The sequence below is a fragment of the Dendroctonus ponderosae genome, unplaced genomic scaffold (assembly GCF_020466585.1).
Source record: "Dendroctonus ponderosae isolate FM_Combo_2020 unplaced genomic scaffold, Dpon_F_20191213v2 Dpon_F_20191213_12, whole genome shotgun sequence".
NCBI lineage: Eukaryota > Metazoa > Arthropoda > Insecta > Coleoptera > Curculionidae > Dendroctonus > Dendroctonus ponderosae.
The window spans coordinates 2181866-2196006 of record NW_026017316.1 but is presented as its reverse complement, the minus strand read 5'-3'; the positions used below and the strand labels follow the sequence as shown (position 1 = coordinate 2196006).

At 47.8% G+C, this 14141-nt stretch overlaps 1 protein-coding gene across 3 annotated transcripts; it reads right to left on the bottom strand.

The window, feature by feature from the left end:
* Window positions 1-9103: 9103 nt before the first annotated feature.
* Window positions 9104-13734, bottom strand: LOC125503112. 3 transcript variants are annotated; one of them, XM_048663035.1, is made up of 7 exons: window positions 13140-13734; window positions 12870-13083; window positions 12641-12811; window positions 12381-12592; window positions 9810-10018; window positions 9493-9758; window positions 9104-9419 (listed from the first exon to the last, which is right to left on the bottom strand). In XM_048663035.1, exons 1-7 carry the CDS (start codon window positions 13555-13557, stop codon window positions 9155-9157), a joined length of 1755 nt encoding a protein of 584 aa, XP_048518992.1. In that variant the 5' UTR covers window positions 13558-13734; the 3' UTR covers window positions 9104-9154. The 3 variants fall into 3 exon arrangements, with proteins under 3 accessions (XP_048518992.1, XP_048518991.1, XP_048518990.1); XM_048663034.1 differs by having other exon boundaries at window positions 9493-10018; window positions 13140-13479; window positions 13531-13734; XM_048663033.1 differs by having other exon boundaries at window positions 9493-10018.
* Window positions 13735-14141: the final 407 nt, after the last annotated feature.

Genomic DNA, 14141 nt, shown 5'->3' with positions numbered 1-14141 from the left:
GCTACCCAGTAGAATTTTTTGCGGGGCCGTCCAGTGGCTCGTTTGCGCCCAACTGGCCAAAAACCGTGTTTTCCTTAAAACCCAAAAAGCTCCCTTACTGAAACCACCACGAAATTTTCGGAGACTCCCCTGGATAGACGAGGACAAGCGGCACAAAAAAGGTGGTATCCACTTTTTTGCTCAACTGCCCAATAAGCGAGCTAGGGCAGGTTTAAGGTTTGCCCCCAATAGTTTGGGGGGAGTTTTCGAAACTTGCCCCACTGGAACTGCGTCTTGCCAAATTTCCACTCAACTCTCTTGCAACAGCACCAAACAGCCAAAATTCCCCAAAATTTTCCCCGAAATTTCGAAAGCCGCCATCTTCAAGCCAGACAGTGGTCCAACTAAGCACACTTTCATGTTTCCTGCTAAACCAAGCGTGCAATCGAAAAACGCCACTCTTGGTAAAACATGCAGTCGGTCAAGGGCCATCTAGCGGCGATTGTTCCACAGCCCCCCACGAAGGGTTTAGGAAAAAACGCCCCTAAACCAGTAAAAAAAAATATTAAAAAACGTCCACATCCAAGCCCGGCACTCGATGGCGGAGGTCAAAAGGAACAGAAACTGTTCTATAGAGTGTTGCTGTAAAGTTATTAGTTTGGGAGCTAGAGGGTTTTTTTTTGATGCCCCTGAGGGTTTTGGCCGGTTAGGGCGTCAGAGGGAACGTTTTATTTGTTTGCGCCCCAACCAGGCCCCCTAGCGAAAAATGTTGCTCCTGATAAAACCTCCGCAATATTGTGTGCTACCCAGTAGGATTTTTTGCGGGGCCGTCCAGTGGCTCGTTTGGGCCCAACTAGCCAAAAACCGTATTTTCCTTTAAACCCAAAAATCTCCCATACTGAAACCAGCAGGAAATTTTCGAAGACTCCCCTGGATAGACCAGGACAAGGGGCATAAAAAAGGTGGTATTCACTTTTTTGCTCAAGTGCCCAATAAGCGAGCTAGGGCAGGTTTAAGGTTGGGCCCCCAATAGTTTGGGGGGAAMATTTTCGAAACTTGCCCCACTGGAACTGGTTCGCGCCACATTTCCACCCAACTCCCTTTGGAAACCACAAAACAGCCAAAATCCGCAAAATTTTCAAGGAAATTTCGAATCCGGCCATCCTCAAGCCACACAGTGGTCCAACTGGGCACAGTTTATTTTTTTGCGGGAAAACCAAGTCCCCAATCGAAAAAGTCTTCCTACGGAATGTTTTTCTGTCGCCCCGGGGCATCGGGTGCGGTTTTTTCCAGGCCTCAGCCCCCAGGGGTTTAGGAGCAAAAAATGCATTTAAGCGAAAATTAAAAAACCCAGCACGCCACTGGTTGGCCAAGGCCAACCCCGACAGGAAACCTCCCATTCACTTTCGCCCTAAACCCACTGCTAAGGGCGCCACTGGCGCCTTTTCAATCGCCCATCGACCTTCCGACTTTAAGACATCGTCCGTCCCGATTATCGGATTTCAACTCGCTTTCAAGTCGCTGTCGCGAAGCGAAAAAAACCGCCATTAAAGCGCGATTAAACATTTTCATTTGCAAACTTTACCCGAACGAACTTTATTTTATCGGTTAAACTGCGCCGTAAATCAGCAAATCACTCGCTTAATGGACCGATTCGCATGCAGGATTTCGGCCCTCTTAATTAAGTGGCGTCCAATGCTCCTGAGGATGAGCGGGGCGAAACGTCGCCCCGTGACCGAAATGCTGTAAAATCGAACGCCTGCCTAATTGAGTTTGGGCCACCCGGTAGGCAAATATTGTTTTTAATTTGGGGCGGAAATTGACGCGCGAAATTGGCGCTCCAATCGCCCGCCGCCGATGTTGCCGCATTTTGCGCTAATTCGCTTTTTCCCCAGTCCCCCCAGTCGTGGTTAGAACGTCGATGGTTGCGGCATTTAAACGCAAAATTGCCCCTACCTCGCTTATGACGCATTTGGGGGGGAAACTACTTAGCACCTTTTTTTGGCCCCGTGGCCCCCCCAATCCAGCGACGTGCTCGGATTTGCCCCAACTGGTCCAGCAAGGGAGAAACGGGGGGTTTTCGCAGAAAACCCCCCAGAAACACTTTTGGGGAATTTGCTGCAAAAAACCGCCCCAGGCGATGCCTGGGGGGCTTCCCCCCACTTTACCAAGAGCAACTTTTCGCGATCCGCGCCCCCAGTGAGCGAGAAATCGCCAAAAACCCCCCACTCCCATCGACCTTCTGACTGATAGACGGCGATTTTTCAGCCCAGAAGCGGGCCCCTTTCCCCACAGGAAATAACGCGTTAAACGACTGAAAAGATAAAGACTGCGGTTCGCTTTGTACAATACGGCGTTTCGCGTTAATTGCTAAAGGGCGGCCGTATTATCACCTTAAACGCGGCAAAGCCACCCTTTAAGATCCTCTCAAAGCGCCCTTAATCGTTTGGCCGCCCCTGGGTGTTGGCGCCGTTGCCACATTGTGAGAGGCATTCGCAGAAATTCACCTAATAACCGGAAAAAGGGGAATGGGGGGATAAGACCCTTAAGGGCCTTATCTGGACGGAGCCAGTGGCCGATTGGCACTTTGTCTTGTTACTCTTAAGCCGGCCATTGGGGGGAAATTGAGCCGAAATCAAATCGCCTGTCGTCTCAATGGCTTAATGTGATTGAGTGCGTGTTCTGGCCGATAGTTCACTTAATGGGCCCAACATTTTCGTCGCTTCAGCGAGCCACTGTGTATAAAAGAGTCGAAAATTCGCATTTTTTCTGGATGGAACACGTGCCCGTTCGGGCTTTGAGCTGCTTAGGTGGGCGCGGTTGTGCCCGAGTAGGGGAAGAATGGGTAAATCGTGGCGTTTGGCCGGTTTTTCGGGGTTTTTCGGCAAATGGTGTGTCTGAGCGGAAAAAGTTGCTTTTGATCAATTGACCGCTTAGGACCGCTGGATCGACCGGTGAAATCCCCAAGGTTCTAGCTGGCTGGGGCTTGGCGATAATTGCCCAAAACTGGCCGATTTAGTGCTTTTTAAAGTGTACACCTATTTCTAAAGAGGCTGAAATTTTTTGGTTATTTTTTCCGAAATCCCAGTAATTTTCTAGATTTTATGCAATTTTTTCCGGATCTGTGCGCTCAATTTCAAGGTTTAGGGCATGGGCGTGGTGATTTATGCGAAAAATCGCTTATTTGGTCGTTTGCACCGAAGCGAGGGCCCTAATCGAGAAAAGTCGCTCTTTATGAAATTTCGGCCTTGTTTGCGCCGATATAACAGTAAAGATCCAACATTTGTAGAATAAGGGGTTTTTGAAAAAAGTGCAGAAAACTGCAACATTTCCAGGTTTTCAGTCGCTTAGCTATATTTGGAACGGGGTTGGAATTTTTTCACTATTTTTGCCAAAATCTCCGGAATTTTTCAGATTTTACGCAATTTTTTCCGGCTAGGTTTACTGTTTTTTTTCCTTAGAGGGTGGGCGTGGTGATTTGGGTAAAACATCGGTTTTTGGCCATTTGTCGCGAAGCGAGGGCTCGAATCGAAAAAAGTCGCTCTTTATGAAATTTCGGCTTTGTTTTTGCGGTTGTAACAGTAAAGATCTGAAATTTCTTAAAAAAAGCGTTTTGAAGAAAAGAGCCAAAAACCGTAAAATTTCCAGGTTTTTGGTCGTTTAAATATATTTGGAAGGCAGCTGTTTTTTTTATGTTATTTTTTACAAAGTCCCCGGAATTTTTCAGATTTTATGGATTTTTTTCCGGATCTTTCCGGCCAGTTTCAATAATTGTTTTTCTTAGGGGATGGGCGTGGTTATTTGGGCAAAAAATCGGATTTTGCACATTTTCTCGGAAACGACGCCTCTAACCAGAAAAAGTCCGCCCCCTTCCACCGGATGCGCCAGTCAGAACCGGAAGGCTCTAGATAAAACGCTTTTTGAAAAATTTGCGAAAAACTAAAAAAAATCCAGGTTTTCAGCGTCTTAAGTAAATTTGGCAAGCAATTCGATTTTTTTCGTGATTTTTCCCAAAATCGCCTGAATTTTGCAGATTTTTTGCGCAACTTTCTGGTTAGTTTCAAGGTTTAGTTCTCTATAGGGGAGGGGCGTGGTGATTTCTCCAGAAAAATCATATTTGGGCCGTTTTCTCCGAAACCACGCCTCAAACGCAAAAAAGTCACTCCTGCTCAATTACGTAGGTCAACGGGCGCCATCTAGTGGTGAAAACCCCATTAACTCAGGCAGGAAGGTTTTCGAATAAAATGCAAAAAACCGATTTTTTTGACAGTTTTTGGCTGATAAACACCGGAAATTTCGGGCTGCAATTTTTTGCCCATTTGTTTCAAAATCTGGGCAATTTTTTGCGTAGAAAACGTTTTTTTCCGGAAAATTTCCCTTAACAATGAGAAAGTCACCGCCAGTAGGGGAAGCAGGTGCAGATTTATGCTGGAGATGGTTTTTGTCCATTTGCTCCGAAACGCGGCGTCTAGCGACAAAAAGTCACTCTTGAGGAAACATGCAGAGTGTCCGGCGCCACCTAGTAGTGAAAGTCCGAACGCCCCAGCCAGGCGAGTTTTCGCACGAAAGGCAAAAAACCCATTTTTCTTACAGTTTTTTGCTAACAATCCTGTCAAATTCAGGGCTGGAATTTTTTGCAAAAATTTACCAAAATCCCCACCTTCCACTGCATTAAAAACCCGAATTTGGCAAAAGTTCACTAGGCCCTAGCAAAGTTAGTGGGCAACGTTTGGGCTTGAGGATGGTTTTTGGCCATTTTCTCCGAAACGCGGCTTCAAGTGAAAAAACCGCGCTCTTAGCAAACCGCGAGTTTTCAATGATTTGTCGCGAAACCCCCCGAGTTTTTGACTTTTGCCGAAAAAAAATTTTGGCACAACTTTGCCTGCTTGATTGCCCCCAGGGTTTCGCCCATACCTCGGCCAAAACTACACATTTTGCCAAATTTCCAAAACCCGCTTGTTGCCACTTCAATTGCCAACAATTTTTGTTTCCTGGCCCCAACCCGTATCTTTGCCCCGTTTCGAACTAATCGCGATTTTCCCATTCAAACTCCTCTGCAGAAAATGCCCAAGGGAAAACCCATTTTCTCCCACTCGGAAGCTCCCCACTGGCACGGGGCCTCTTTAGAGGGTCCATCAAAGACCAATTTTTCGAAATCCCTAAAAAAACGGCGCTCAAACCGGCATTTTAGGGGGTTTTAAAGGCGGCTTCAGATATCTGAAGCCAGTTTTAAACCCGCGTTAAACAGCCGCTGATCGAGCCGGGAAAAATTCCCGCATGTAAAACACGGAAAACCTTCGACCCCAGAGGGAAAACCCACGAGTTTCCACTGCTAGAAAATCGCAAAAGCGGCCAAAACCCCTTTTAAATTGCCCCATGAACTCCAGGCTGTGTGCCCTCGCTTCCCCTGCCGAATAAACAGAATAACGAACAGCGCAACTAAGCGAACGAAAATTATTCGAATGTGATTCGGATCGGGCTCTCTCTCGTCTCTCTTTTGCCTATTGTTAATCCCATCACGTGCGGCCGCTCCAACCCCGGGACGTCTAGGAGCGCCTGCCGGAATATTTATTTCTTGCGGCCGCAAAAAATCCCTCGCTGCAAATTTAAAGCGCCGTCCAGGTTTGCCCCATGTTTCCCCACTTTCCCCCCAACGTTTCGTTCGCCCCCCCTGGCTCCATCATCAGCCCCATCCTCATCAAGACCTTGGGGTGCAGCAAAAGAGCCGATTTGTTCGCCTGAACAATTTGCAATTTTTGTCCCCCCACGGGGTGGAAAATCATTAGCCTCGATCCCCTTGAAGGACGTCAATTGGCCATTTCAGCCAATTTATTGGCGATTCGGAGCCGATTACCTATTTTTCATTAAGTAATTGTGTCGTTAAAGATGCATTAAGGAGGCTAATTAAAGCGGCGTTCAACTGGGGGGAAAACGCGCCGATTTGGGGGGATCCGGCAGTGCAAACTCGTTCGAGAATTCACGTTTTCTTCTGATTTGATTGCAGGAATTTTTCCCTGCTCGATTAGCGCACGTTTAAGCGGGTTTAAAGGGGGCTTCAGATTTATGCAGAAATTTTGCGTTTTTTTCCCAGTCAAGGCGCCATAACTTCAAGGTCGTTCGTGCGATTTTCAATCTGAAAGAAGCCAAATTTCGGCAAAAGTGTGGACTTGCCAGGGAGGGTTTCACGTTTCCAATCGGCAAGGTATTAACAAAGTTATGGCTTTTTATAAAAAGGCTTCAGAATTCTGAAGCAGTTTTAAAACCCCTTAAAACAGCCGTTTGCTCAAATTTTTTTTTAGATTCTAGACACGTTCAGTTTGCTGAGCCTCATTGTGACGCTTTTCACGACTGACGAGCCTTAGTTTTCGAAAAGCTGCGGTTTTTTTAAATAAAGCGATGGTTTTTTGAACATAAAACCACACTGAGGAAGAAAACTGCGATTAATGCGAAAGCCATTAAAGTTACGGACTGGGGCCCTGAAATAAGAGTTGTGGCAAATTCAACTGTCTATCACAGCCTTTTGACAAAATGGCAAATTACCGATAGGGGCCGAAGTTATAGGCAAAAGACTATAAGCAAACTGTAGCAACTCACTGAGTTCATGGTTGCACCAATTCAAAGGCGATTAGCGTTCAAACGGCAAGAGATACGAATTAAGGCCTTTAGAGAGAGTTTATCGACAATTTGTTTGGCTTCAAAAGCCTTTTGGAAAATAGGCAAAAAATTGAAAGCCCCCGACGTTATAGGCAAAAGACTGTGAGCAAACCGTAGCAACTCACTGAGTTCATGTTTGCCCCTATTAAAACTCTTTAGCTCTCAAACGGCCGGAGATACGAACTAAGGCCATGAAACAAAGGTTATAGAGCATGCAATTTGCTGCCCTTTGGGTTTTTAGATTTTTGAAAACAGTCGAAACTGCCTGACTTATAGGCAAAAGACTTCGAGACAACTTTGTTCACATTGCCTTTTATGCTGGCTCAATTTCAAAACCTTGTAGTTCCCAAACAGTAGCCGATACAGACTAAGGCCTTACCACAAAGGTTATAGACGCTGACATAACCTTTAAACGGGTTTTGGAAAATTCCAAAAATTTTAACAAATGCCAAAGTTGTAGGCCAGAGACTGTGAGTAGACCGTGGGCCCACTGGCTTCGTGTTGGATCACATTCAAAGTGCTGTATTTTGCAAACGGTTGCAGATACGAACTAAGGCCATGAAATAAAGGTTATCGAGAATGCAATGGGCTACACAGCCGTTTTTAGATTTTTTGAAAATAGTGGAAATTGTTTGACTTATGGGCAAAAGACTATGAGCCATTAGTAGACACACTGACTTCAAGGTGGCTCAGACACAAAGTCTTGTATTGGCGAAACGGTTGCAGAGTGAAATTAAGCTCAGAACGTAAGGACTATAGAGGATTAAATTTTCAACAAACCTATTTTTGAAATTTTGAAAAATTTCGATAGATTCAAAAGTTACAGGCAAAGATAGGCGAGGCAACAGTAGACACACTGACTTCATAATTGCTCAACTTCAATGTCTCGTATTTCGCAAACGGCTAACGATACCAACTAAGGCCATGAAACAAAGGTTATCGGGAATTCAATTGGCGGCCCAATAGTTTTTGAAACTGTCTAAAATAGGTACAGTTGTCAGCCCTATGGGTAAAAGACTATGAGCCAGGCATTCGGCACACTGACTTTATGTTTGCTCAACTTCAAAGGCGCGAATTTCCCAAACGGTTGCAGATGCGAACTAAGGCCGCGCAATGAAAGTTTTAGAGAATCTAATTAGCTGCAAAACCCGTTTTGGATTTTTTGCAAACAGTGAAAACTGCCCGACTTATGGGCAAAAGACCATGAGCCAACAGTAGACACACTGGCATCATGTTAGCTCAACTTCAAAGCCCTGGATTTCCCAAACCGTTATTGATACGAACTAAGATCTTGAGACAAGGTTTCTAGAGAATACAATTTGCAACAAAAATATTTTTAAAATTTTTGAAAATTATGAAAAGTGCCAGAACGATGGACACACCACTGCGAGCTGACAGTACACACATTGACTTCATGGTTGCTCGAGTTCAAAGTCTTGTATTTCCTAAACGGCTACCCATACGAACTAAGGCCATGAAACAAAAGTTATCGAAAATGACATGGTTGGCAAACTAGTTTTAAAATTTTTTTGAAATAGTAAAAATTGTCAGACTTATGGGCAAAAGACTATGAGCCAAAAATTGGGCACATTAATTTAATATTTACTCAAATTCAAAGTCCTGTATTTCCGAAACTGTTGCCGATACGAACTAAGGCCATGAAGCAAAGTTTATCGATAATCCAATGGGCGGCCCAGTAGGCTCAGAAATCTTTCAAAATAATGAAAATTGACAGACTTATGGGCAAGAGATCATGGGCCGACAAAGGGCACACTGACTTCAAGTTTACTCAACTTCAAAGTCCTGTATTACCCAAACGGTTGCAGATACGAACTAAGGCCATGAAACAAAAGTTATAGAGAATCGAATTTGCTGCAAAACCCGCTTTGCGGGTTTTGCAAATAGTGAAAGCTGCGGGACTTATGGGCAAAAGACTATGAGCCAACAGTGGACACACTCACTTCATGTTGGCTCAACTTCAAAGTCCCTTAATTCCCAAACGGTTGCAGATACGAGCTAAGGCCATGAAACGAAGATTTTAGAGAATGAAATTCCCAGCCTCCCAGTGTTGGAAACCGTGAAAAATATTGAACGTTGTCAAAGTTACGGGCCAAAAACTGGGCAACTCGAAGCCAAACAGTCCAGGCGATTGTGTGGATCGGTTAATTCGAGACGCAAAGCCCGGTGCACTTCTGGAAAAAGGAAAGTAATCAGTTTCCGTGTTCATGGAAATCCGGCCGATTTGCTTATTTAGCAAATCGGGGCGCTTTAAGCGGGCGCGTAAAAAGGAAATCAGCCCCGGAATTGGAACACATTGCACAGGTTTAACAGAATTATTTGCATAGTCTGGATATCTTCGACCGGATGGGGGTTTACATATTCCGATTGCCGATCGTGCTGTTTCCAGTTTCTTTGCGCGTTGCCAGATCTGCGATTTCCCCCCCAAGTCAAGGATAGAAAAACTCTATTAGCTCTAACATCTATTAGGCCCAAGGGCCACACACGAGTGAGGTTAGGACAATCAGTGCGCAAACTCGATGTTCTGGTGGCAGGCCTGCAGGCCACGCCCCAGCCTACGCCATATCTCCCTCCTTTTCTTGCACACGCACTCGCCCATGAGGATCAGAAGCCCCGCCCCAATGCCCACGTAGAAGAGCGCAATCGCTGTCACAATGTCATTGAGGCGTGCGCTCTGGAAACTCGACTGCTGATCGCACTTGGGCAACTGGGGCTCAATGGAGGACTTCATGTAGTCGTGCACGCCGCTCTCCCTCATCTTGATCAGGCTAAAACCGCCCCTAGGATCAGAACCTACCGTCCCTAGGGCCGCCCTAGGGTCGCCCTAGTGTCCCCACCTACCAGCGATCGATGGCCTTGCGATAGGGCGACGTGGGCGACATCGGGAAGGCCACGTAGTTCTTCGTTTTGGGCGTCTGAATCTCCATGATCTCGAACTTGCACTTGTAGCCGCTGATCTTCAGGAAGGCCTTGCGCGCCACCCGGCGGCTGGCGAAGAAACCATAGTTGCCCTGCGTGGCCTTCAGCAGACCTTCGGTGATGTTGTTGATGTTCTTGCGCAGGTACCCGCGCAGGTAGATCTGGTTCAGCTGCGTCTCGTTCATCGACTGGGGGTTTCGCCGTGGATGACCTTGGCAAGGCTCGCGCCGTGGACTTACCCGCAGGAAAACCTCGTCTGGACTGTTGGTTGCGTACCCGATGTCGTAGTCACTGGCCAGCAGGTCGGCGATAGTCCGAATCTCCGTCAGCTTGACCGAGAGTTTCGAGGTTATGAAGGCGGAGTAGGCGTTGTAGATCACCAGGGCGAAAACCAGCGAGATGACAATGATCATGTTGCCGGCAGCCGATTTGGCCTGGATTTGGGTGCCTGAAGGACCAAATCAAGTTTTTGCCTACGCCCAACTGACCATTTCCCTACGTGCAGTAGGCTGTTGGCTTGAACGCGGTAGGATTTTTCCAGTTTGCCTCTACATTAAATGGCTCCAATGGCGCAGGCCAAAGTTCAAAAATTCACAGCTCCCAAACCCAAACTGACCCAAATTTGCCAATATGTGCCCCATGGAGAGCCCAGTTGCGTCTCCAAGTGGAAAAAGTTTCAACCTTCTACCATCATCAGGGGAGTTGATTTGCCATCAGTTGCTCCAATGCAACTGATGGCAAAGCCGCAGCAACTGGCACACGATGACTGCACTATTGAAAAATGTATTCCTTGAAATCCAGAAAAGGCACGAATGTGCCCTTAACGGCATTGGATGGAGCAGTCTTTTCTCCCTAAATGAGCAAAATTTGACTGGCATACGAGCCCAGGACAATGCAGAAATAATTTTTCCAGTTTGCCTCTACATCAGTTTGGTCCCAAAGGTGAGGACCAAAGTTTAAAAACTCACAGCTACAAAACCCAAACAGACCCAAATTTGCCTATATGTGCCCGATGAAGAGCCCATTCGCATCTCCAAGTGGACAAAGTTTCAACCTTCTACCATCATCAGGAGAGTTGAAAAACTGCTCTAATGCTACTGACCGCAAAGCTCCGTAGCTGCTCCAAAATAACGGCAACATACTAAAAAACTCATATCTTTTCAACCAAAAAAGATAGAAACTTGCCCTAAACGCCATTGGGTAGAGCACTGTTTAGCTCATAAGTGCGGCGAGTTTCAGTGGCGTACCGTATCGGGAACATTTTGAAAAAACCCGTTAAACATCAGTTTCACCATAGTCGTGCAGCCCAAAGTTCATAGATGCATTGCGCCAAAACGCAAAAGACCTCAATTTTTTCCTCAACAGCAGTTGATAGACGACTGTTTGCTCAATAACTCAGCAAAAATCCAGGGGCGTGCGCCTTTAGCTGAATTTTCAAAAAAAATCCTGAGCGCACCCCAAAATGGAAAAAATCTGAAAAACCAAAAAACCTCAAATTTGCTTTTAGATGCACCAGCTTGGGTGCTGCCATGTTTCCAACTAAAGAAAAGTTTCAGTTGGGGGCCATCATCAGGGGAATTGTGTGACGGATGCGAATATGGAGGTCACCTTGACCTCAAAGGTGCAAACCACATTCCTGATTTAAAACAAAGACCTACTCGAAATCGCCAATATGTGCACTGGATAGAGCGCCATCTGATCGCCAAGTGAGCAAAGTTTCAGCTCCCTACCATCATCAGGCGCGTCACAATCCAGGAATTTTATCCAACCGAACCACTTCAGAAGCAATGCTGCAAACCGACTTTCGAAAATTAATTGCGCCCAAACTAAAAACGCCACCACTTTGCCAATATACTGGTTGCATAGATGGCGATCGGCTCTCCGAGGGTGCAAAGTTTCGTCCGCGCACCATCATCAGCAGAGTTGTCACATGAAAACCAAACTGGACTAGTCACTTTGGCTTCAATGGGGCCAGCAAACTTTCAAAAATTGGTGGCTTCCAACTGGAAAATAACCCAACTTTGCCAATATGCTTGCTGAAGTGGGCGACATTGGTGCTCTAACTGGTAGAAGTTTCAGCTGCGCGCCACCATCAGGGGAGTTAAAAACCTGTCCCAATGTCACTGATCCCAAATAACATGCACTAAAAAATCCATATCTTTTGAACGGCAAATCGCACCAACTTGCTCCAAACTACGTTGGATCGAGCAGAGCTGGGCGCATGGGCGAGCAAAGTTTCAGTGGCGTACCTGCCCAGGAACATTTTAACACACAAGTTTTAATTCAACTAACCATCAGTTTCCCCAAAATCGCGCAGTCCACAGTTAAAAAAATCGGTCCGCCCAACAGGAATCGAGTAGAAACTTAGGCAAAATGGCATGTTTATAGGCAGGCGTAAAATTAGGGGTCCAGCCCCTTGGGGACATTTTCAAAAAAATGCCTACTCCACCTGGTCAACTTTTAGGTTTGAATGGGGCAAGCCCAACGGAAAAATTAATTGCTCTTAAACCAAAGAGCACTCCCACTTCCCTATATGTGGGTTGGACTGGGCACTGGTGGGTGCCCAATTGAGGAAAGTTTCATCCCACCACCATCTTCAGGGGAGTCAGAGGCCACCTTCAAAGCGCTCCTCCAAGGGTAACGGCGGTAGTGTGCCTGTGACCACTGGAAGGTGGTCACAGGGTTGATGGGAAGTTTCCCTACGCCCCCCCAGAGGGTTTCCCTACGCCCCCAGAGGGTTTCCCTACGCCCGACAACGTTCCCCAGCCCCAACAGGAGGTTTTCCTACACCCACTCCGCTAGGCCCTTACCCTGCATGCTGATGATCCCCAGGCTCCAGAACAGGGCGTCACTCAAGCCGCCCAGGGAGCAGTGGGAGGCCCGGAGGGACGTGTAGACGAACATGGCGGCTGCCAAAAGCAGCCCAGTGGCCAGCACGTTGGCCAGCAGGTTGGGCTGGAAAGTGGCCAGGAAAATGTCCCTCGCTCCGTCCGATTGCTCCGGTTTGACATAGACGTGCCGCCTGCAACACTCCGCATAACCTCCCCCAAGCCCCTAACCTCAAACCTACTCGGATATGAAGATGTCCTGCGTGAAGACCATGTCGCTGTAGAGCTCGGGGCTTTTGATCACGCTGTCCAGCCCGATGTCCACCTCCTGGGACACGACCGCCCCTAGAAGGCCGCTCCAGTTGCCCGTCTCCCCTTTCAGGCCCAGAGTGGGGAAGCTTTTGACCGCCTTCCTGAAGCCACGCCCCCATTACCAAGCCACGCCCCCCGCCGCTCTATGGAGACACTCACGAGGCGTTCAGGTAGGCGCAGATATAATCGGCAATGCTGTCCAAATGGTCGGTGTCGTTGTCGTCCTCAACTGCCGCCTCTTCGGACACTGTTGCCGTCTCTTTGCCCGCCAGTTTTCTGCCGAAATTCAGCGCCGTCCCTTGGAAATCGATCCTGGTGTCGACTGATTGGTAGCTGCGCAGGTTGGCCACGCCCTCCTGATACGTCCATTGGCCTGCGCAAAGCCCCTCCGGCCAATCACAACAGACCGCCCTCTCCCCCACCACTTACCCAACGGGCGCACTACCAGCGACTGGTTGCAGGTTTTGCGCACCTTGTAGATCTGCAGCATGCAGAAGGAGAGGCTTTGAAGGCTGACGTTTTCGCCGGATGCTTTAGGCGGCATCGGATTGGCTGGATGGATGGGGGGCGTGGCCTGCGGCCGAACGCACGCCCCTAACCCGCCCACCTTCTCCCCTCCACTTGCGGTTGCCACGGCAACCACAAGGTCCAGGGACAGAGTGATGGCGCTGTTGCTCAAGCGGGCGAGCAGTTCGGCGTTGCCAGGCGCGTCCACCAGATGGCCGATGTGCAGCCACTTGAAGTAGATGTCGTTGTTGAAGCGGCTCAGCTGCAACAGAGGGCGTTGCTGCAGGGCGTGGTGGCAACGCCAACCACCCACCTGTTTCGGGTAGTCGGCCGCGTCCATCTGGCGGCTGATGAACGAAACAATGAGGACGCGCTTCACTTGGTGATTGACGTGGCTGTCAAAGCGGCGCAGTAGAGCGAAGCGCAGCCCGTTGCGGTTGAAGCAGTCTAGATGGCGCCGCAGGGCCTTCAAATTGCAGTCTGGGCGAGAGAAAGTGGGCGGTTAGTGGACTGATGCCTGAGGAGGCAGGCCAAATGTGCGAAACTTTGCATTTTTTTTGATTTTAACAGCTTTTGAACAATTTCGTTGCGAAAAATTTGGTAAATTTTTCGGGAAAATTGGGTGCAAACTGCAAAAATCGCCTGTAGCTCGCTTAATGTTTGTTCTAGCGAAAAAGTGGATACCAACTTTTTTGGGGGGCGCAAGCCCCCCATTGCAATGGCGTGCTCCGACTGGCGCCAGCATTTGTGGTTTGGGAGATTTTTCGCTTTTCCTCCAAACAACGTTTCGGCCGTTTTCTCCAAAACCAGCCCCAGGGGAGATTCCGCTCAATTACCCCTAAGTGCACGTCGACAGTGCGCACATTTTCCAAAGAATGAAGTTTTTCGATTGGACGCGTCCGTGGCGAGCAGAAACATCAAAGG

Excerpts from the sequence above, each read along its gene's own strand:
- LOC125503112 (XM_048663033.1), bottom strand. The coding sequence starts at position 13,557 with ATGGACGCGGCCGACTACCCGAAACAGGTGGGTGGTTGGCGTTGCCAC. Across the intron at positions 12,812-12,869 it reads TGCGCCTACCTGAACGCCTC|GAAGGCGGTCAAAAGCTTCC; the intron begins GTGAGTGTCTCC and ends GCGTGGCTTCAG. Across the intron at positions 10,019-12,380 it reads GGGGATCATCAGCATGCAGG|GCACCCAAATCCAGGCCAAA; the intron begins GTAAGGGCCTAG and ends TTGGTCCTTCAG.